The sequence below is a fragment of the Psittacula echo genome, assembly GCF_963264785.1.
Source record: "Psittacula echo genome assembly, chromosome: 8".
Classification (NCBI taxonomy): domain Eukaryota; kingdom Metazoa; phylum Chordata; class Aves; order Psittaciformes; family Psittacidae; genus Psittacula; species Psittacula echo.
The window spans coordinates 897030-918658 of NC_137744.1; the positions used below are offsets into that span (position 1 = coordinate 897030).

The following is a 21629-nucleotide window of genomic DNA, read 5'->3' on the forward strand; positions in this document are numbered from 1 at the left end:
GCTCCGGGACACAGATAATCTCCAAAGAGAGACTTCACTCATCATCGACCTCACCCCGAGAGCACCATAATAATACAATACTTTGGAATGGAATACACAGACTTGCTACTAACAGTACAAAAATAAAATTATATATTCTGTTTCATGGTTTGGGTTGGGAGGGACTTTAAAGATCATCTAATTCTAACCCCCTGCATGGGCAGGGACACCTCACACACTCACTTTACTAATTACAAGTGTATTTACCTTACAACAAACTTGTAACAAAGAGATTAACGGAAATAAAGGTTCTGTGTCCTTGGTATCAGAGTCCTAGGAACCCAGTGCACGTCCCTCACATTCCCACAGGGTGGGTGACCCACACAGGTCAGGACTGCGACTGCTCCATCCCTTTAAACCAAGTGCAAGAAGTCACTTCTCCTGTCTCATGAGCCGGAAAAATTTAGAGCTGCCAGGAAACGGGCAGGTTCAAACCTTCCTCTGTCAAACAGTAACCAGAGGCTGGGGAGAGGCTGGGATCAAGGCACAGGGTAGGACCTGGCACTGCAATGGGGAGATGCTGCAGAAACATGAACTGTGACCGCTGTGGATGGAGCTGCAGAGCAGGGAACACCCTGGGTCTGCTCTTCAGGTGGGCACGGGAAGGGCTTTGGTGGCCTCACACCCCTAAACCTCCTCTTGTATTTGCCCAGGGAGACATCAGGGATGAGTCCAGAGGAAGTCACAGAGATGCTGCGAGGGCTGGAGCAGCTCTGCTCTGGAGCCAGGCTGAGAGAGCTGGGCTGGGTCAGCCTGGAGAAGAGAAGGCTCCTGAAGGGGAGACCTTAGAGCAGCTCCAGTGCCTAAAGGGGCTACAGGAAACCTGGAGAGGGGTTTTGGACAAGAGCCTGTAGGGACAGGACAAGGGGAATGGCTTGAACCTGCCAGAGGGGAGACTGAGATGAGCTCTGAGGCAGAAGCTCTTCCCTGTGAGGGTGCTGAGGCGCTGGCACAGGGTGCCCAGAGAAGCTGTGGCTGCCCCATCCCTGGCAGTGTTCAAGGCCAGGCTGGACACAGGGGCTTGGAGCAAGCTGCTCTGGTGGAAGGGGTCCCTGCCTGTGGCAGGGGTTGGAACTGGATGAGCTCCAGCCCAAACCCCAGAGTTTGAAATTCTGTGACTACAACGTCCTGAAGCAAAGAACCTCCTTAGAAAATGCCAGACTTCAACAGCTCTGCCCCTCAGAGCAGAGGTTACCAGCCATGTAGAGGCTGGGATGTTGGTTTTCAAACCACTCAGCAGCACACTGAGCTACCAATGAACAATTCTTGGGGGGACTCAGCTTTCCCTCCCTGCTGGCAGCCAAGGTGGGATGCTTTGGGGATGAAGGGCTCTCTGACCACCTTCCGGGAGCACCTGGCAAAGGGCTGAGGTGTGCCCACAGCCACAGGGATCACCACCACACGTTTACCTCTGTTACTATTGACAGAGTGAGGCAGAGGGACATGGGGCAGCATTTATGACAGCCAGCGCAATCACAGCTCTGATAAAGGCTATCTCCAGGGGCTGGGACCACTCAGGCAAGGCAGAAGGAAATCTCCAAAGCCATCCTGAGGAGCTGATCCAATGTGAGGAAGAAGAGGGGAAGGAAGTGCCTCTCACCAGCACCTTGCAGTTGAGAAATGCAAACAGCAAAGTGGCCGTGGGGACACACTTGAGCCTGCTACAAGGAGCCCCTCAGCAATGCCTGAAAAACATGACCAGGACAGAAACTGCACATGCCAAAGAGCTGTTGGGGGTTCGGTCCAACAATCAACAGCGACATTCCATGGGAAGGATGCACAGAAGAAATGGCCCCAGGACTGAAGGTACACAAACACAAAAGAACACCCAAAGAATGTCATGAACTGCAGTTTAACTCTAAGTAGACTCATATTCATCCATCACATCAGTATTGATTTACTTTGTCAGGTTTAGAAACCCTCTCCATGAGCGAGGCATATGGATCTTGTCCACTCCGAATCCACTGCTCCCCATTTCTGACAGCTTGCAAGTGCAGTTTAACCATGAGGAGAGTCCTCACAGCCTGCTGAGCCATAGCCCTGGGGTACCACCTCTGTTCAGGGCATGACTCAAGGCCAGGAGCTTCCTGGAGTACCCTGCCTCATGCACGTGCTGACACAAGGCAGCGACACCTTCACAGCACAGTTCTCATTGTCCAGGATGGCTTTGTCTGAACGTCCCTTGTGCAGTTTGCATGGAGGAAACTCACCATGGACCTTCATCCAACCTGAAGCCACCCCACACCAAGGACAGGGAGTAGGACCACAAGAGCTGTTGGCTTTCACAACTATACACATTAAATAAGAGACCAAAATATCTTGCTTGATGTTCTGCTCATCACTAGCAACATTAGAGCCACCATCTTAAAGTAGTGGGATGTCTGAATTCAGCTTGAAATCACATTTAACCTGATTTAAAAATGATAAAAGCAAACCCAAGATAAGCAGTAAGAGACTGAGGTTTTGCAACTTGGTTTCATCGCTAACGATTACTTTGGTTCAGAAAACATCTCTATTGTAATGAACCCCCAAGACTGCTTTTACATACATCAATTTGGAGAAGAAAGATCCATGGAGAGTGCTGAACATTAGGAATAGCTGCTGCTCCCTCCCGGGGCAGCTGGAGCAGGTGCTCTGGGTCCCTGCAGCAAACCCACCCAAACACAGGCTCAGCCACCAGTCAATAAATAATTTAATGAGGTTCCAGGTAGGACACACGCCAGTACCCGCCCGGCCCAGCCTCCGCCACGGCCGAGCAGCACACACGAGCCAAACCGCCCCCCACGGCAGCACCCAAAGGCCATGGGAGCACCCAGATCTTCACAGAAGATACCGCTCAAGCCCGCTCAGACACCCTTAACACTTGCCCTGACACGAAGACTCACACAGCACCTGCCTCCAGCCTCTCAGGTACTCCTCAGCCAGAGCATGCTCCAGGGACCGTGCGCTTGGGGAGGGAAGGGCCCAGACCCACAATTACCAACACAGCAAGACACGGGATGGTGAGATGAAGGAAGGCTGCAGCGAAGTTCTGCTGCATGTAGTGGAGAGGACTCGGGGGGTGAAGCCAGCTGTCAGAATGGAAGCCGCTTCAGCTGCTCGTACGTGATAAAAAACTGAAGGGAATGTCAAGGAATTCAGGCAGATGCACAAGGCAGCAGCCCCAGAGCCTCCTGGCATGACCAGGCTGATGGCAGAGCATCAGCACAGCGTGGGGAGGCCTCTTCCAGACACCATGAACTCATCTGCAAAGGTGGGAGAAAGCTGAGGAATAGGAGCTATCGGGAGAGAGAAAACCGCCCCAGAAGCAAACTGGGCCAGGCTTGCCCAGATCACGGAGAAAGGGAGAAGGCTCTAACCCCAGGCTTCTTTAAATGACACACACAATTTCAGAGGGCAAGAGGAGCTCATGCTGGTTCTGCAGCAGGGCAGCACCCGTCTGGGAGCAGCAGAACATTCCCAAGCTTTTCTCATGAACGGAAGCTGATCCAGCAGCCACAGCATCTTCAGGAGCTCAGGCAGAGGGAGTCTTGAGCCGCACACTCATGAGCACCCAGTTCAGAAGGAACCACTGTGCTGCTGCCCCCAAGTCCCTGCACTGCCCACAGCATCCACAGTCACACCACTCTGGCACTTGAACCAGCAGCAGCCACATCACAGCTATGTCTGTCAAAGGGGACAGGGAGGCCACTCCGGGCTGCTACAGGGAAGACAATAAAGTGCCCCATTCGGGTGTTCACTCTACATTCCCCTTGACAGCTCAGTTCTCCCTTCCCTGTCCATACTACAACCTCCCAGCAGCATTCTGAAGGATACAATGATGTTCCAGGGACCAAGCCGAAGCCAGTTGGGCCAGAAACCTTTATAGAGTGCAAAGAAGCCCTCGCTCTTCCATGTCTAGGAGGAGAAAAGAGACAGATGAGTTACAAGACACACCAGATCCATGCTCTGCCCATCTCCCTAATGCCACGTGGCATACATACAATGGACCATTACAAATGCTGCAGTAAGCAGACAACAGTGGGGATGCTGTTGTGTCAGCATATGAACCTAACCAAACCGCACCACTGACAGAGTTCTGTCCCAGGAGGTTGGGAGGAGGCTCAAGTGACCTCCGGGAGGTGACTCTGGGCCTGGTTTGTCCAAAGCGCTCACTGCTGAGCATGTCCTGTCCCTGCCGAATCTAACTGCTCCCACCAGCATGTGTGGCACTGGGAGCTGCCCAGGCTCCTGAGGACAGGATCTGCCCACCTCGTGCACCTCCGTACCTTCACCAGCCCATCCAGGGTGCCCTTATAGAGCTCCATGTTGCCCACGATCGCCCGCTGGTTCATCATCCGTGTCCGCACCACGTCCACAGGGTTGGAGGCGATGGCGCCAGCCAGCCCACAGGTGAAACTGGAACTGTACACACAGCAGAACAGAGATAGGAACAGCTCTGAGCACACTGCTCCGGCTCACGCAGGATAGCAGCACAAGAGAACACCTTTCACTGCATTTTCTGACAGGCACTTTGCAATAGACATTAGTTGCACTACCTGTTCGCACCCAGGAAGCAGGGAGAGAACCTCAGGAGCGCAGAGACACTCCAGGGGAAGGGAAAGGCTCAGCTTTGTCTTATGTAGACCCTTGCCAGAGCCCATTGCTGGTCTCCAGAGGGCAGACTGCAGCCCAGCAAGTGCCTCCGGGTGCCATCAAGGCAACACAGACCAGAAGGCAGCCTCTCAGAAGCACACATCCTGCTCACCACAGCAAACACTTCTTCAGGGTGAGGAAGGAGGGAGGAAGGCCAAAGGCAGCAGCAAGAGGGAGCATGCAGCTGCAAATCCCCTCCCTCCACATATGGTGCAGTGCTCATTACCTTCAGCCCACAGGAGGCAAACCCGACAGGAGCACTGCAGCACCTCAACTAAAGCGTCTGTGAGAAGAACAGGAAAATGTAGGTGGAAAAAAGCCTCTGGGAGGTCTCTAACCCACCCCCTGATCAGAGCAGGCTGACGGCAAACCTGGCTCAAGCTCAGGGCCTCATCAGCTTTGCAAGTCTCTCTTTACCTCGTTGCAAGCTGATAGCCCTGGTTCAGGCGAGGACCTCAGACTAAAGCAGTTGTTCCAGGGGAATGCTACACACAGTCACACATCTGCAACTCCTGCCTTGCTCATACCAGGGCACACACATGGAGCAACAGCGTTTGTGGCTGACATCAGTGAGCTGACATCACCCTGACATTCCACGATTCCTGCCTGGCTCCTTCTCCAGGGAGGTCTCCCTGGGAATACCTGCTGGTACTCACTGAGCTGCTCCAGTCAACACAGCCAATCCCTCTGAAGCACTAAGCGTGTTCTCCGTGGCTCAGAGCACCGGCTCTGGGAACAGGTCTCAGCCCTAATCCCACCTTGCTCCTCTGCTTCCCACACCCCTGCCAAGCCTGGAGAGTGAAGCAGGAAATACTCACACGAAGTGGGCAAAGATGGTGTCACCCATCAGGCCCGACAGGATTAAGTGCTTCTTGGTGATGTCGTAGACTGGCAGCTCCACACCGACCACAATGGCAGCTCTCTGAGCTGTTGGGACAACACCCTGCAGAGCACAAGCACCAGTCACAGACAGAGCTGGGGGCTGCAGCTACTCTAACAAATCCCCCTCCTTCCTCTCAGGGGCCTTTTGCTGACAATCTGCTCCATATCTCCCTGCCCTGCCTCACAGCTGGAGCTCTGAGGTCAAGCTCGCCGTCTCCCAGCTTTACGCCAGAGCTCAGGGGGACTCCTTGCCCCTGGCAGCGTTACTCCAGCCAGATGAACTACTCGCTGGTACCCTCCTCCCAGCCACCAGCATGCAGGAATCGGGCTAAAATCCACTCATCTTTTCCCACCGAACAGCACCCACCCATTTCAACAACATGAAACATTCTGCACCCCAAGAGGAGTAGCTCTTTAAGAAGGCAGGTGGGGCTCCAGCTTCTCCTTGCTACAGAACAGCTTTGTGAAAGCTTCTGACTTAGGAGATTTTCACGTATGAAGAGTTGCTGCCAGCAGGACATTGATCTGGAACTGGCAAGACAATTACTGCAACAACTACGAGCTTATGCAAGAGGAACCAGCCACCTTCTATCTGAGAGGCAGCCCAGCAACCCCTCACCAGGAATGAGATGTGCAAATGCTTATGAACTTTCAGAACACGGAGAACATGGCACCAGTGTGGAGTTGGGCCATTTCACAGGGACTAATGCCATCCAAGTAATCCAGAGACCCATGAGAATGCTCCTGGTCACTGGGACTGCAGAAACCCTCCCATGTGGCTGAGCTGTGTATGAGCCATCGGGACAGGCAGCTTTCTCACTACACAACCCCAAAGCTGCTGCAAGAACTAAAAGTATTTCTCAGGTGTCTGGCTCCTGCTGTGCTAATGCAGCACCTGACAGTCTCCTCCTGGGCTCCTGCCTAACCCAGGCCTGGCACAGCCAGCTCAAAACTCCCCACATGGTAATGCCAGAGCTGGTGAGCACAAACATCTCTGCCTCAGCGTGAGGGGAGACTGGAGAGAGGAGACAGTGGTTGTCCCACACCAGAGAGCAGCATGACTAGCTTGATCACTGGAATCCACCTCAAGACTGATCTGTCCCTGCAAGGTGTCCTGTCTGCAGCACACATCAGCAACACCAAGTGTCTCATATCTTTTCTAGTCTCTCTTCCCCTCTCCAGTGTCGGTGTCTAGAGAGGAGAAATAATCTCAAAGTAAATATTGAATCAACACTGGCAGTTGACTGATTCCTCCCCCCCTTCCCACACAGGTACCTTCTGTAAAGGACTTCACGGATCCTAAGAGGGAGAAATTCGACTGCTGCCTGTACCTGAATCTTCACAGATTTCAGCCCCAGAAACCAGGTCTGCCTGGTCCAGCACTGAGGCTGCTGTGGCACAGTCCCCATCCCCACCACAGCTGTGCTTCTGCTTGTAACTCTGCTACTCCCCTTGGTTCATAGTTCTCCTCGACAGCTGCACCTGAGAGTAGTGAGCTGAGGAAGCCGCTAGTTCTGCTACTAGCGGAGGGGGCTCCACAGCCAGCGCTCACCCTCCAGAGGCCTCGGGTACCCTCCTGCTGGTAGATGTCAATGAAGCTGCCAATCATGCCCCCCTGGAATAAACTGCCTTGAGCCTGCATTCGGATCTGAAAGAGACATGAGATACACCAGCTCAGTGATGGAAAGAACAGTTAGGAGCAGACACCACTCTCCACATGTCCCTTCCCTGCAGGGCACAGGGACAGCAACAGCCTCCACACCATCACCATTCTTAAGTCTGTTTATTGCTTCTGCCTCCATCAGTAAGGCCCCAGATGAGCAGAGCTGCTGGCAGCAGACAGCACCTCCCTGCACCGGAGGGTGCTCTCTCCAGACACGCTCCTACCTTTAGCACATCTGTCGGGTTGGCAAGCGCAGAGGAGATCACCCCTGAAACCACCCCACAGATGACATTGATCAGCAACGTTTCATCTGCAACCAAGAAAAGAAAGTCAGATCCTAAAGAGCTGAAGGGAAGGTGCATGGATTGCATTGAGCAAGCAAGAAACTGGGAACAGCAGAGGAGCTCAGCTTACAAATCACATGGTGAAGGTGCACGAGCAGAGGCTGGCCAGTGCCACCACCTCACAGTAGATCTGTCCCCACGCCTGGCAGAGCTGGAAAGAGCAGCTGGAACACTCAGCAACACGCTCAGAGAGAAGCGGGTCTTACTGGTGGATCCAGCTCATCAGACAAGGAACAGTCTGAGGGACATGGACATTTTGGACAATTATCTGAGATTTCAGTGTCCAGCGATGGCATCATGATGGATTTAAGCCAAGGCAGAGGGAGACAGAGAGGGGCAGCCCAATGCTTCTCAAGGCAACCTGATGCCAATTGGTTTGACCTGGAGCCCTTGTTGGCCACGCTCAGACTATGCAGCCGCCCCAAAAGAACCGAGAGCAGGTGCCCAGGCAGAGAGTTAGATGTGATTAGTTCCAGGGGGAATAATCCAAGACTTCCAGGCCCAGTATTAGGGTGTTGGTTATGTTGAGAAAAGCCACAACCCTTTGCTGGTACTGACCACTGCACTTCTCAGAGAAGACCAGGCCACTGTCTGCCCCAGGCCTGCAGGGAGACAGACATTCAGAGAAGGGTACTCACAGGTGGAGCTGCTGCCACAGGCAGCGAGGAGGCACGTGGTGCTGCACAGGCACAGCACCATGCACAGGGGAGGCAGCACTGGAGAGCAGAGCAGCCCTGGAAAGAGGCTCCCACGTGCCCCTGGTCCTCACTGTGCTGCTGACCAGCCCAGCCACCCCTTCCTGGGCTGGAATGGTGTGACAGGGAAATTACAGACCAGTCAGTCTCACCTCTGTGCCTGGCAAACTCTTGGAGCAGATCCTCCTGGAAGGCATGCTAAGGCACATGAAAAACAACAAGGTGCTTGGTGACAGCCAGCATGGCTTCACTAAGGGGAAATCCTGCCTGACCAATTTGGTGGCCTTCTATGATGGGGCTACAGAACTGAGGGACAGGGGTAGAGCAGTTGATGTCATCTACCTGGACTTGTGCAAAGCATTCAACACTGTCCCACACGACATCCTTGTCTCTAAATTGGAGAGACATCAATTTGATGGGTGGACCACTCGGTGGATAAAGAACTGGCTGGATGGCCGCACGCAAAGAGTTGTGGTCAATGGCTCAATGTCCGGCTGGAGACCAGTAACGAGTGGTGTCCCTCAGGGATGGGTGTTGGGATCGGTCTTGCTCAACATCTTTGTCGCTGACAAAGTGGGATTGAGTGCGCCCTCAGCAAGTTTGCCGATGACACCAAGCTGTGTGGTTCGGTTGATACGCCGGAGGCAAGGGATGCCATCCAGAGGGACCTCGACATGCTTGTGAGGTGGGCTGATGCCAACCTTATGGAGTTTAACCATGCCAAGTGCAAGGTCCTACACCTGGGTCGCAGCAATCCCAGGCACAGCTACAGGTTGGGCAGAGAAGAGATTCAGAGCAGCCCAAGGAGAAGGACTTGGGGGTGTTGGTCGATGAGAAAATGAACATGAGCCGGCTGCAGTGTGCGCTCGCAGCCCAGAAAGCAACCGTATCCTGGGCTGCATCAAGAGGAGCGTGACCAGCAGGTCGAAGGAGGTGATCCTGCCCCTCTGCTCTGCTCTTGTGAGACCTCACTTGGAGCATTGTGTGCAGTTCTGGTGTCCTCGACATAAAAAGGACATGGAACTGTTGGAACAAGTCCAGAGGAGGCCACGAGGATGATCAGGGGACTGGAGCACCTCCTGTATGGAGGTAGGCTGAGAAATTTGGGGCTGTTCAGCCTGGAGAAGAGAAGGCTGCGTGGAGACCTCAGAGCAGCTTCCAGTATCTGAAGGGGGCCTACAAGGATGCTGGGGCGGGACTCTTCATCAGGGACTGTAGTGACAGGACAAGGGGTAACGGGTTCAAACTTAAAGAGGGGAAGTTTAGATTGGATCTAAGGAAGAAATTCTTTACTGTGAGGGTGGTGAGGCACTGGAATGGGTTGCCCAGGGAGGTTGTGAATGCTCCATCCCTGGCGGTGTTCAAGGCCAGGCTGGATGAGGCCTTGGGTGGCATGGTTTAGTGTGGGGTGTCCCTGCCCATGGCAGGGGGGTTGGAACTGGACGATCTTAAGGTCCTTTCCAACCCTAACTATTCTATGATTCTATGACAGGATTCACCTGTGTCACACCAGGGATTAAAACTGCACATGCACATCGTGGTGCTCCTTCAGTGAACATGTACCAGGCTCTTGCCACTCTGCTCTTGGTGGGAGCCAAGGACCCATTCCCAGAGGTGCACAGGTCAGGAGCACTGCTTGTATCCCAGCTGGAGCCACGGCTACAGAGCCAGACAGTACAACTTCTATCTGGATGTGCCGCTTTCAGGAACATGAGCTCAAAGGCTCCAGCAGGAAAATCGGAGGGACACGCTGCTGGAGCTGTCAACCCACGTAACAACCTGATGTACAGATGGCTGGATGCCTTCCCCGAGACTAATTCTAAAAGAGATAAGCCTGGGGCCACAATACCTTTGGGTTTGGCTCTGCAAAGCAGAAATACAGCCTGGCAAAAGGAAAGAGCTGGCTGGAGGGAGGCGGCGGGTGGGGTCCTGGCTGGGGCTGCGGGCTGCACCAAGCATGCCCAGATTCCCACCTGTGTGGAAGCCCATCCTGGCTACTACCCCACAAACAGAATCACAGCACAGAGTAACAACACAGTAGCAACAACCCTGTTGCTGTGGGAATCATAGCTGGGAAGGACAGAGAAAGGAATGAGGAAAACTGGACTGCCCAGAGAGTACAAGACCTCGCAGGGCACCTTGGCGAGGCCGGAGGTGCCACGCTCACCCACACCAACCTTCCATGCGATCCACAAAGAGCCGCTTCAAGCTCTGGTAGATGCCGATCTTTATGGTGCCGTAGGATGCCTGTCTTAGCAGGGCAGGGGCGATCCTGGGGGGACAGACAACACAGTGAGCCCTGCCATGGGCTGGTTCTCCTTGCGGGCCCAGACTGGAGCACTGCCCATCACCACCAAGGGGCACAGCCTAGGCCAGACACAGCCCCCCTCCCCCAGCAGCACAGGGAACACAGGATAACTCCGGCTGACCTGGAAGCATCTCAGATGCATCCCCCCACATCCTACAGCACGAGAGCCCAGCACCCACGGGAGCCTTGGCATACAATTCCCTGCTCTGTATCTCGGGAAGACCGGGAGTCTCCAGGATGCACAGCAGCACCGCTGACTGGCCCGGGACGGGCAGAGGGACCCTAAACCGGGACGAAAGGGGATTCCCGAAGTGGGATGGGGCAGGTGGGGCAGGCCGGGGTCCCGGAGCTGGAGAGGCAGAACAGGCGCAGGGCTGGGCCGGGATGGACCCGGACCGGGCGCGATTCCCGGGTCCGGAAGGCCGCTCCCCGGGCGGGTGAGGAGTTCCCGGTCCGGTGGGTCCTGTCCGCCGGTGCTTACCCCGAGTAGAGAGCGCGGCCGCCCTCCTCCCGGCAGATGCGGAAGAGGGCGTGGAACATGCCGCGGTACCGGACCTCGCGGAACCGAGCATCGGCGCTCTGGCCCTGCACCTGCAGGCGCGTCTTGGTGAGGTCCACAGGGAACGTGCCTGCGGGGACAGCGCCTGTCAGCGGCCGCGGCCTGCCCGCCCGGCCCGGCCCTCCCCGGCCCGGCCCCCACCGCCACCTCACCGAACTCGGCCACGATAGAGGCGAGCCCGCCGTACACGAAGGGCTTCCAGCTCAGCGCGGACATGGCATGGCGGAACGCGGCGGCGCGGGCGGAGCCCGGGACCATCGGATCCGGAAGCGCAGGCGGCGCTAAGCTTCATCCGCCCCGCTCCCCCGGAGCGGAGCCATGCGGTCGGAGCGGTTATTTCTGGTACCAACGAATTGCGGGTACAATCCCCCCCGCTCCGAAGCCAGGTTGAGAGAGCTGGGCTAGTTCAGTCTGGAGAAGGCTCCTTAAGGGGAGACCTGAGAGCAGCTCCGGTGCCTAAAGGGGCTCCAGGAAACCTGGAGAGGGGCTTGGGACAAGGGCCTGTAGGGACAGGCCAAGGGGAATGGCTTGAACCTGCCAGAGGGGAGACTGAGATGAGCTCTTAGGCAGAAGCTCTTCCCTGTGAGGGTGCTGAGGCGCTGGCACAGGGTGCCCAGAGAAGCTGTGGCTGCCCCATCCCTGGCAGTGTTCAAGGCCAGGTTGGACACAGGGGCTTGGAGCAAGCTGCTCTAGTGGAAGGTTTCCCTGCCTGTGGCAGGGCCTTGGAACTGGAGCTTTAAGGTCCCTTTAATCCAAACCACATTGTGATTTTATGAACATCCCCCCATCACTGCACACCATGTCAACATCTCCCACCCATGACACCAGGAGACAAACGCTGCTCCCAAGGTGACTGCTGAGTTAACAGGTAACATTTTAATAGAAGTCATTTAAACCAAAATGCAAACCAACAGTAAACAATCCCACTGCAACAGTGCAGCCCTGGGGACACAGCACAGGATCCAGGCATGGTGCTGGGCAATGCTGGACCCAGTCCCAGCATATTGTAATAAACTTAAATGTTTAATTTGCTGATCAAGTAAAGTTTGTGTATTATATGGCTATAGGTTTTGTAATGTTGATATTGAGTGAATGAATTTAAGTTTTGTGTAAGTGTCAAACTGATAGAGGGGGCTTGATATAAGAAATGCTAGTGCCTGGGAAATATAGAGTTGAAGTACTTTTTCCTTAACTTAAGTTGTAGAAAGAAAACTATGTTATAAGTCTGTGAAATTTAGGGGCCCCACTAAACACGAGTTAATTGTTTCACACTAGCCTTCTAAAGTGTAACATTGCACACCATCCTTCTACTTATCTGTTAGTTCAAAGACAGAGCCTCCCAAACATCTGCTAGCTTGAGATACTCCTTGCCTGCCCATCCTGCAATAAATTTTGCAGAAAGGTCACCCTGTTCTAAATCTTTGCTAGTTAACAGAATTATAGATATGGCTGGTTTCAGCTAATTGTGTAACCACTGGGGCGTCCAACTGTGCCAAAGGTGAAAAGTTTAAGAGGAAGACTCGTTTACTTCATCTTGAAGACCCCTACTCACAAGAGGAAGACTCATTTACTTCATCTTGAGACCCTCACCCATGACCACGGGGAGGCACTGCGCATGCGCAAAGGACCTTTTGGCTCATTATAATACAAAGCGGGGATCATGAATATGTATAGGCGTGTAACTTTAGAGGATAAATGTAGCAGGAAACGACACTGAGGTGTGCGTCTTTGGTGGAGCGGAGGCTCCCCTGCGCACCCAGTGCTGCTTGCTTATTGCCTCTTACCCTTAAACAATCTGAATAAAACATTTGGAATCAGTCGTGGCTAAGCCTGAATTTTTATAACAATATGAACCAACAAGGTATCAGCCAGTCTCTCCCAACAGCGCACAAGGGGTACATCCCTACGGACCCAGGTAGTTTGGGAACGGGAGGATCCTGCTGCTCCCAGTGACCACCTCCACAATGCAGTGCAGCATTCTGATGAGAATCCCTGGCTGCAGGAAGGGCCAAGGACAGCAGCTAAGGAATGTCCTGGTCCACACCACAGTGGTGAGGACAGCCCTGGCCCAGCAGGGAACAGGGACCCAAGGGGAAGCAGCTGGAGGTCCCTGGGGAGGCTCCAGGCAGGTTCTGGGGTGTCAGCAGCGGCTGGAGCCCCTGGTGGAGCCACGCTCCCGGTGCCAGGGCTCACGGGGGCTGTGCTCCCGGGCCCGGCCACCCTCGGGACACTCTCCCCGGCGGCTGCCATGGATGTCACCCCTCCTGCCAGCCTCCTCCCGCCTGCCTTCCCGCAACCCGCCTTGGCCCCGCTGCTCCTGGCAGCTCCTCTCCTCTCTCCTCTCCAGGGGCCTCTGGTGCCTCCGCTCCTCCTCTTCCCGCTGTGTCCTGCTTGCAGGCTTCCTCTCGGAGCCCCTCCCGGGCTGCTGGCTCCCGCTGGCGTAGCGCTCGTAGGCCGGGTCCTCTTTCTCCTTCTTAATCTTGATCCTGGGATGCGCCTCATCCACGGATACCGCTCTCTTCCCAGGCTGGGAGCTCACCTGCAGCCGCTCCTCTCTGCTCCTCTCTGCAATACAGTTTGTGTCTGGGATGGACAGTCCCAGAAGTACCAGCCTGACTCTCCAGCTCCCTCCCATTTAAGTTCTCCCCCTTCAAGCTACGCAGCCTGCATCCCCCTTAGTAATCCCATTCCACTTCCAACCTTGATGCTTCCCTCCTCCAGCCTGAGCCATCCCAATTCCTTCTTTAGTGCTCACCAGGTCGTGTTCTTGCTGTAATCTCAGGTGCATGCTACCCAACAGTCATTAGCAGGCCACATTATGCAGCTCCTACTACAAGCCCCTGCTTCTGGCACCCCACTTGCCCAGCTAGGGTAACTTTTCCAAGATCTTTGCTGCATGGATCAAATAAAAACCCAACAGCCACTAAAAATCCATCACTGCAGCTGCATGGGCTGGTCCTTTACATTCGTTCAAGTCACTGTGTATGTACTCTACATCTCACAACAAATCCTGCTGCAGCCCCTGAGAACAGGAGGTATTCAGGTGCTCAGCTGGGTTTACCTTGTGCTGTATTTTCAGGTGTATACGGGGCTAGAAAGAATCTTTAAAGTCCACCCAGTCCACATTCCCCCTGCCTTCTTTGACTTCAGCTTTCAGCCACAAAAGCTTCTCTAGATCTGCTGCTTTATGTTCTGTTCAATTCGGTTTCACACAAGCCACAATGGCCATCCCATAGACCTGCAGCACCCCAGTCACACAGCAGCAGCATTCAGGTGTTAAGTGTTGCTCTTCTTAAGCCTTCCCTCTCCATGCTTCCAAAGCACAGCTACCCCCCGTCCCGCTCTTTTCAAGAGTCCACCCACCCTCGGTGCTTCCCTGAGGAAAGGGCCCTCTCAAGGCCAAGGGCTCTGTGCAGAGGCTCCCAACGGGGGTCAGGACTGCAGAAACACACCTCACCTTTTGGCTTTTTTACAGGCACATCATCATCTTCTGACAGGGAATCAGATGATGTATAAGGTGGCGTTTTAACTCCACAACCCTTTGCATGGAGGGTTTTTGTAACATCATCCAAGTCATCAGAGTCCTGGGGAGGCCGATAGTTGGCCACATGATCCACTCGAATTGTCCTTCCTTTGATCTATGAGGGGAGTCCTGCTGTTAGCAAGTGCACAGCCCAGCTCCCCACATTAACTCATGTTTAGTGGGGCCCCTAAATTCCACAGACTTATAACATTGTTTTCTTTCTACAACTTAAGTTAAGCTAAAAAGTACTTTAACTCTGTATTTTCCAGGCACTAGCATTTCTTATATCAAGCCCCCTGTATCAACAGCCCAGCTCCCCACACGCTGTGGGTGGCCAGGGCTCTCGGCTGATGTGAGGCAGCATTACAGGAGCCACATGAGGGTGACAGACAGACACACCTGCCTCCCAGGCTGCTCTCTCACCTTGATCCCATTGAAGTTATCAACAGCGAGGATGGTGCTCCTCTGGTCCTCATAGCACAGAAAGCAGAAGCCTTTGGACTTTCCCGTCTTCTTGTCCCTCACCAGGTTGATGTTGACGACCTCCCCGTACCTGCAACACACTTCTGAGCACAAGAGGCAGCGGCAGGGGCGCGGCGGGCGTGGGGGCTGCGACACTTACTGCGAGAACACGCAGATGACATCGCCCTCTGTCAGCAAGTAGTGCAGCCCGCCTGCGGGGAGAGAGAGGCAGGGAGGAACGGGGCAGGGGCACGGGCACGAGCACTGGCACCGCGTAGGCCCTGGCCCTGACCCCCCCAGCCCCGGCCCTCCCCGGCCGTACCGATGAAGATCCAGGCGCTGTCCTTGTACTCCGCGTGCCACGAGACGGCCTCCTGCACGCCCAGCTCCGCCTCCCGCGCGTTTAGCTCGTTGATCAGCTTCACCTTCGTCAGGGGGCTGAAGGAGGGGAGCACATTCAGCTCCAACACAGGAACAGAGACCCAGCCACGCAACGTTCCCCCCCCCCCCCCCGCGCCCCGTACACCTACTTCATGGCGGCAGCGCCACACACTGCGCATGCGCGCAGCCGAGCCGAGCGCAGCCGAGCCGAGCGCAGCCGAGCCGAGCGCAGCCGAGCCGAGCGCAGCCGAGCCGAGCGCAGCCGAGCCGAGCGCAGCCGAGCCGAGCGCAGCCGAGCCGAGCGCAGCCGAGCCGAGCGCAGCCGAGCCGAGCGCAGCCGAGCCGAGCCGCGCAAAGCAAAACCCAGAGCTGTCTGGAGCCGCAGAGACTTTATTGGGATGAACGGGGCCGGGACGGGGGCCGTGCCGCCGGTCCCGCTCAGCACGGGCAGGAGGTTTTACTGCTGGTGGTGTGCACTGGCTCCAGCCTGCGGGCCTGGCCCGACCAGCCCTCCAGGTCCCGGCAGGGCGGCGAGCGCTGCGCCTTCAGCCGGCAGGCCAGGCACATGAAGATCGCATCCACGTTTTGGCTCTCCTTAGGGTCCTTGGCCGAGGTCTCAAACAAAAGCATATTGTGAGCGTCGGCAAACTTGAGGGCCATGCTGGATGGCACTTGGATCAGGTCTTTCAAGTCACACTTGTTGCCAACGAGCACCCTAGGGACAGTGGGGGACACCGCATGCCCATTGCACTCCTCAATCCACATCTTGAGGTTGGTGAAGGATGACATCTTCGTGACATCATAAACAAAGACGACAGCATGGACGTTGCGGTAGTAGTGCTCCACCATGCTCTTCCGAAACCTCTCCTGGCCAGCTGTGTCCCACACTTGCACCTGGGAAGCAAAGCAGAGGAGAAGGAAGGCTGCGGGAGCGCTGCGTGTCACCCTGAGGCAGGCTGCTCGCCAAGCTCCCTGCAGGAAGATGTGGGATTTCTTCCCACCTGCCCTTCCAACCACAGCACCTCAGCCTGAGGAAGCGCAGGCAATGAGCCTTGCAGGGAGAGGCAGTGTCTTACTACATGAACCAGGATCAGTGGATGAGTTACACAAGCTTTTGTCCTACACTGACAGTGCCCAAGGCTGCATGTAACAGGGAACATGCTTACGTAATTCCACCAAGCAACCACAGCTCATCTAGTAAGAGAGAGATCCCTCAGCACTTGCATTTACAAAGGCCTGTAGGGACAGGCCAAGGGGAATGGCTTTAACCTGCCAGAGGAGAGACTGAGATGAGCTCTGAGGCAGAAGCTCTTCCCTGTGAGGGTGCTGAGGTGCTGGCACAGGGTGCCCAGAGAAGCTGTGGCTGCCCCATCCCTGGCAGTGTTCAAGGCCAGGTTGGACTCAGGGGCTTGGAGCAAGCTGCTCTAGTGGGAGGTGTCCCTGCCCGTTGCCAGGGGGTTGGAACTGGATGAGCTTTAAGTCCCTCCCAGCCCAAACCAGTCTGGGATTCTGTGATTGAGGAAGCACTGCACCCTGCTTCTCATCCTTTTCCCGATACACTTGGCCACCATTCCCACCACAGAAAAATTGCACAAAGTACTTCTCACCTCACAAACATTCTTGTGCCAGATCAGGACATTCTTCCACCTAATCCTATGCCATTAAAGAGAACCCCAACAATTACACAGAGGTCTGTACAGAGGAGTTGGACAAAGACGAGGATGGGGGACCACCTGTTGTGTGAGACCAGCAGGAGGGTATGGAGCTCTGCGTGGCTGAGAGATGGTCATGCTGCTGTCTCGAGGGACCTCAACAGCCTGGAGAAATGCACTAACAGCACCCTCATGAAGTTCAACAGAGAAGTGCCAAGTCCTGTCCTGGGGAAGAACAACACCGGGCACCAGGACATGCTGGGGAGCACCCAGCTTGGAAGTGGATTTGCAGGACAGGACTTGGGGGTCCTGATGGACACCAGGTTGGATGTGAGCCAGCAGCATGCCCTAGCAATGAAGGCAGTGAGTGGCTGAACTACACAAAGTATCACCAGCAGGTGAAGGATGCACTTCCAGGTTGGATGGGGCTTGGAGCAAGCTGCTCTAGTGGAAGGTGTCCCTGCCTGTGGCTGGAGCTGGATGAGCTTTAAGGTCCCTGCCAATCAAACCAGGCTGGGATTCTATGAATTCAGCCTATTCTAATGCTGCTGAGATGACACCCTCCCTGTGCTTGCCAAGAGCCGCCTTCAGCATTAATACCGCAGCTGCGGAGCCCGCTGCACCCAGCTCCTGCATGCTCCTGGCCTGGCAGCCCACAGCCATCTGCTCCTGAAACCACGCTGGTTTCTGCACAGCTCATCCTCGGCTCCACCTCTCCCGTGGCACAAGAGCTCTCAGGGCACTCTGGGGTCGGAGGGCAAGACGGCCGCGGTGCACCCTGAGCCATCATCTTGGGCTGCCAGCTCAAGCAAACCCCACAGGCAGTGACAAGGCAACAAAAATGGGCTCAGAAAGCATCTCTGCAGCACGGAGAGGAGAAACCATCCCTGCTCCACTCCCTCGACCTGGGCTGGGGCTGGAAAAGCCCCCGGGAGGAGTTCAGAACCTGGGGCAGGGACCAGGACAGGGGATGGGGCAAGTGATGGGGCAGGGGATGGGGTAGGGACCGGCTGGCGCTGCCGTGCCCACCTTGATGCGCTCCCCCTCGATCTCCACTGTCTTCTCGCGGAAGTCCACACCGATGGTGGCCTCGGTCTGCCCGGGGAAGGTGCCCCCGCAGAACCGGAAGGTCAGGCACGTCTTGCCCACGTTCGAGTCTCCGATCACAATGATCTTGAAGATGCGGGTCTGCACGTACGGCTCCAGCGAGGAGTTGGGGCCCGGCGGCCGCCCGCCGACCCCCGCCGCCATCCCGTGCCCCCGCTTCACCGTCTCATGGGGCCGCGCCGCCTCACGCACCGGCTGCGGCACAGCTCGGCCCCACGCACCGGCACAGCACAGCGCTGCGCTGCCCCGCCCCACGCAACGGCTACGGCACGGCACGGCGCGACCCCACGCACCAGCTACGGCACCGGCAAGGCCCCGCCCCACGCACCGGATACACCACAGCACGGCCCCGCCCCACACCATGTACGGCATACCGCTGTCCTGCCCCCTTGCACCGTATACGGCAGGACCCCACCCCCCATGCCATATCTGGCACACCACAACCCCGCCAGGCCCGGGGTCGGGTCGGTGTTCGCTCCCGGGCGGTCCTCCGCTACCCCTGAGCTGCTTACACTACCTACCACTCGCCCTCCCGTGGCGGGCAGAGGCCTGAGCCGCTCGCTAGGGCAGCGCAGCACAGCCCTGCACCGTCCTGGTTTCCCCTCATCCACTTCATACCCCTGCAAGAGATGGGAGGAATGTGATTTTAAGACAGACAACATTCTCCGGAATTCCCGGAGGCTTTTATTTGTAGGAGCTCTGTGCCAGGGACTACGGCTTCTTGGTTTCTCTCTGATGCTCCCTTGACTTCTCTAGTCTGTGAAATAAGATGCCGGTATCAGGTCCAAGCTGCCTCCCCTCAAAGGGACATGGCTTCCCACTGTAGCGAGGTAGAAACGTCAAACTGGAGAGAGCTCTCTCTTGTGGCTCGACAGCCAGTCTGGACAGCAGCTTGTCCGCAGTGTGTGGGATCACAGGCTGCAGCAGGGTCCCAAAGATGCGCAGGCATTCCAGAGTGACGTGGATGATGGTGTCAAGCCAGAGCTGCTCCGCAGGGTCTTTCCGGTCAAGTTTCCATGGCCTGTGCCTCTGGAAGAAACTGTTAGTCTGCCTTACACACAGGGTGATACATTCTAAAGCCTTGTAGATCTGGAAACCATCAAAGTAACCAGCCACCTGCACAGGCAGAGAAGCCACGGATGCCAGGAGCTCGTAGTCTTCAGCAGAAGCTCTGCCCGTGCCTGTTGTTGCCCTGGAATCTGAGACCTTTGGAAAACAAGACTCCGAGAAACAAGGGTAGGTGTTGCTGGGGTTAATGCTGAGGGCTGTGGACCGATTCAGAAGCCCCCCAAGTGCATCTGCCAGTTCTGAATTCACCACCTTAAGTACCTTCTCATGGTAGTAGTCACAGTCCCGCTCAGGCACACCCTGCCTTAGCAGGAAGTACCGAAACCCATCCACAGTGTACTGTTCCATACAGGAGAAGGGGTCAACCACATTGCCCAGGCTTTTGGACATCTTCTGCCCATGGACAGTCCAGTGGGAGTGCACAAGGATCTGCTCAGGGGGCTGCAGCCCCACTGCCATCAGCAGAGCTGGCCAGTAAACAGCGTGGAACTTGAGAATGTCCTTGCCCACAACGTGGTGCGCAGCTGGCCACCACTCCCTGTGTGCTGCGGGGTAGCCCACCACGCTCAGGTAGTTCACCAGGGCATCTACCCACACGTAAATAGTTTGTGTTGGGTCACCAGGGACAGGGATTCCCCACTGCAGCCGGCTGCTCTCCCGAGAGACCGACAGGTCTGGCAAGTCCTCTTCCAGCCAGCGCAGTGCACGCTGGTAGAAAGGGTCAGGGCAGATGGCGTGTGGGTTTTCCCGGAGCCACTTCCACAGAGGATCCCGGAACGCTGACAGCCTGAACATGTAATTCTCCTCTTTGGTCCAGTGCACCTGGGAAGGCAGGAGCAGAAAGAATGACAGTGGAAATGTGCTGCAAACAGCTTCCCAATTTGCAGGCAGCGTTCTCAGCAAGCGGCTGTCCCACGTTCCCTCTGCCTTCGGGTGTGCTCCCCAATACACGTGAACCCCCGGCAGCTTTCTATGACCAGCAGGAACCTGCTCTCCACAGACACCCACTGAGGCCTCAGGCACTTGGGATGGCTCAACAGCAACTTTTGAAGGTGCTCGTGCCCCCAGGGAAGGAATACCTGAATACCTTCCTGCCTGCCAGGAAGGTATTCTGCCTTCATCAGGCAAGAATTACAAGCATAGTTATGCAATAAAAATCATGAGAAGGCAATACAACATTGTTAATTACTGCTCAGGAACACCCCTGGCACATGCTTTGCCTTTCTCCTGGGTGCTACTTTCCTCCTTTCCTCCAGTTTAAGCATTTGTGCATCTCAGCTGCCACCTTCCTTAGCCTGTCACCGTGTTACAGCACTGACAGCACTCCTCTCACACCACCTTGCAAGACCTTCTCTCCCCCATCCACACTGTTTCTCTTGGACAGTTTGCCAGGCAGCTAAGGCAGGTAATTGTCCTCAGTTTGCCTCGGAAGCCTGCTGACTCTACTTTAGATCTAAAGAATGATTTCTTGGGCTGAAAACTTATCCCTTTCCTAACTACATTAGGTGCTACACACCCCTTTCTGTGTGAACCAATACTCCTGTGCCCCAGCCTCGTACAAATATCACAGGAGAATAACCTCTGCCTACCTCTGAAACGCAATTATCCGCAACTGCTGGATTAAACCACGTAAGTCCTGACACCCCAGAAAATGCAGTGGCAGAGACTCTAGGTCAGGCACCGCACTCCTGGCTGCATCACTGTGCAATCATCAGGCCAGAGCACACGCCTGTAGTGTTACAATGGTTTATAGAGGGCTGAAACCCACATAACAACACTGATAGAAGGTGTCCAGAAGCCAAATGGAATCGCCTCACAAAACAGGTGTGAAACTCCCCCCACCCAATGAAGACCTCGGTTACAAACACCTTCACCCTTCCGCACAGCAAACTTCTCCCATCACCACCTTCAAGCCCCGTTTCCAGGCCAGCAGACCGCAGAGCCAGCCCCAGCTGAATCCTTCCCATGGCTGAAATGTGGGGCTTTGGCAGTGCTCTCCTGCTCACCACACACCACTACAGACACAAAGGAGACATTCCGTGAGATACGGGCAAGCCTCGGCTGACGTGAAGCACAAAAGGCCGCAGGAAGCATTAAACACCCCCAGATTTGGCCACAGCAAAGCACCGAGCGCTGTGTCCGTGGGAGCGGGACAGCGCCGGTACCTGGTGGCCACTCTCCAGCGACACCTTGCAGGGGCGCCCCTCCGCGTCCCTGCTCTCGGCCAGCTGGCTCTCGGGCAGGAAGCACTCCTCGGGGGTGCAGTACCAACCCTCGTAGGACCCTTTGTAGAGGGCGCCGCCGTCCCGGA

General features: G+C 55.6%; 4 protein-coding genes across 5 annotated transcripts; all 4 read right to left on the minus strand.

Moving 5' to 3' along the window:
* Window positions 1–2419: 2419 nt before the first annotated feature.
* Window positions 2420–11378, minus strand: SLC25A14 (solute carrier family 25 member 14). 2 transcript variants are annotated; one of them, XM_080625083.1, is made up of 9 exons: window positions 11278–11378; window positions 11048–11195; window positions 10436–10530; window positions 7444–7529; window positions 7109–7204; window positions 5493–5617; window positions 4308–4443; window positions 3856–3936; window positions 2420–3155 (listed from the first exon to the last, which is right to left on the minus strand). In XM_080625083.1, the coding sequence occupies exons 1-9, from the start codon at window positions 11339–11341 to the stop codon at window positions 3114–3116; spliced, it is 873 nt and encodes a 290-aa protein (XP_080481209.1). In that variant the 5' UTR covers window positions 11342–11378; the 3' UTR covers window positions 2420–3113. The 2 variants fall into 2 exon arrangements, with proteins under 2 accessions (XP_080481209.1, XP_080481210.1); XM_080625084.1 differs by having other exon boundaries at window positions 5493–5649; window positions 7039–7204.
* A 604-nt stretch (window positions 11379–11982) lies between these two features.
* RBMX2 (RNA binding motif protein X-linked 2) lies at window positions 11983–15680 on the minus strand. The gene is made up of 6 exons (XM_080624569.1): window positions 15641–15680; window positions 15433–15548; window positions 15271–15322; window positions 15072–15201; window positions 14583–14763; window positions 11983–13690 (listed from the first exon to the last, which is right to left on the minus strand). Exons 1-6 carry the CDS (start codon window positions 15643–15645, stop codon window positions 13266–13268), a joined length of 909 nt encoding a protein of 302 aa, XP_080480695.1. The 5' UTR covers window positions 15646–15680; the 3' UTR covers window positions 11983–13265.
* A 172-nt stretch (window positions 15681–15852) lies between these two features.
* Window positions 15853–18560, minus strand: RAB33A (RAB33A, member RAS oncogene family). Its single transcript, XM_080624674.1, has 2 exons — window positions 18173–18560; window positions 15853–16385 (listed from the first exon to the last, which is right to left on the minus strand). The coding sequence occupies exons 1-2, from the start codon at window positions 18392–18394 to the stop codon at window positions 15930–15932; spliced, it is 678 nt and encodes a 225-aa protein (XP_080480800.1). The 5' UTR covers window positions 18395–18560; the 3' UTR covers window positions 15853–15929.
* Window positions 18561–18810: 250 nt separating this feature from the next.
* MARS2 (methionyl-tRNA synthetase 2, mitochondrial) lies at window positions 18811–21277 on the minus strand. The gene is made up of 2 exons (XM_080625044.1): window positions 21225–21277; window positions 18811–20140 (listed from the first exon to the last, which is right to left on the minus strand). The coding sequence occupies exon 2, from the start codon at window positions 20111–20113 to the stop codon at window positions 18962–18964; it is 1152 nt and encodes a 383-aa protein (XP_080481170.1). The 5' UTR covers window positions 20114–20140; window positions 21225–21277; the 3' UTR covers window positions 18811–18961.
* Window positions 21278–21629: the final 352 nt, after the last annotated feature.

Excerpts from the sequence above, each read along its gene's own strand:
- SLC25A14 (XM_080625084.1), bottom strand. The coding sequence starts at position 11,341 with ATGTCCGCGCTGAGCTGGAAGCCCTTCGTGTACGGCGGGCTCGCCTCT. Across the intron at positions 3,937-4,307 it reads CCCTGGATGGGCTGGTGAAG|ACATGGAAGAGCGAGGGCTT; the intron begins GTACGGAGGTGC and ends TTCTCCTCCTAG. Across the intron at positions 3,156-3,855 it reads TTGGTCCCTGGAACATCATT|TTTTTTATCACGTACGAGCA; the intron begins GTATCCTTCAGA and ends CATTCCCTTCAG.
- RBMX2 (XM_080624569.1), bottom strand. Across the intron at positions 15,202-15,270 it reads GTCATCTGCGTGTTCTCGCA|GTACGGGGAGGTCGTCAACA; the intron begins GTAAGTGTCGCA and ends AGTGTGTTGCAG. Across the intron at positions 13,691-14,582 it reads GCCTGTAAAAAAGCCAAAAG|AGAGGAGCAGAGAGGAGCGG; the intron begins GTGAGGTGTGTT and ends ACTGTATTGCAG.
- RAB33A (XM_080624674.1), bottom strand. The coding sequence starts at position 18,394 with ATGGCGGCGGGGGTCGGCGGGCGGCCGCCGGGCCCCAACTCCTCGCTG. Across the intron at positions 16,386-18,172 it reads TCGAGGGGGAGCGCATCAAG|GTGCAAGTGTGGGACACAGC; the intron begins GTGGGCACGGCA and ends TTTGCTTCCCAG.
- MARS2 (XM_080625044.1), bottom strand. The coding sequence starts at position 20,113 with ATGTTCAGGCTGTCAGCGTTCCGGGATCCTCTGTGGAAGTGGCTCCGG.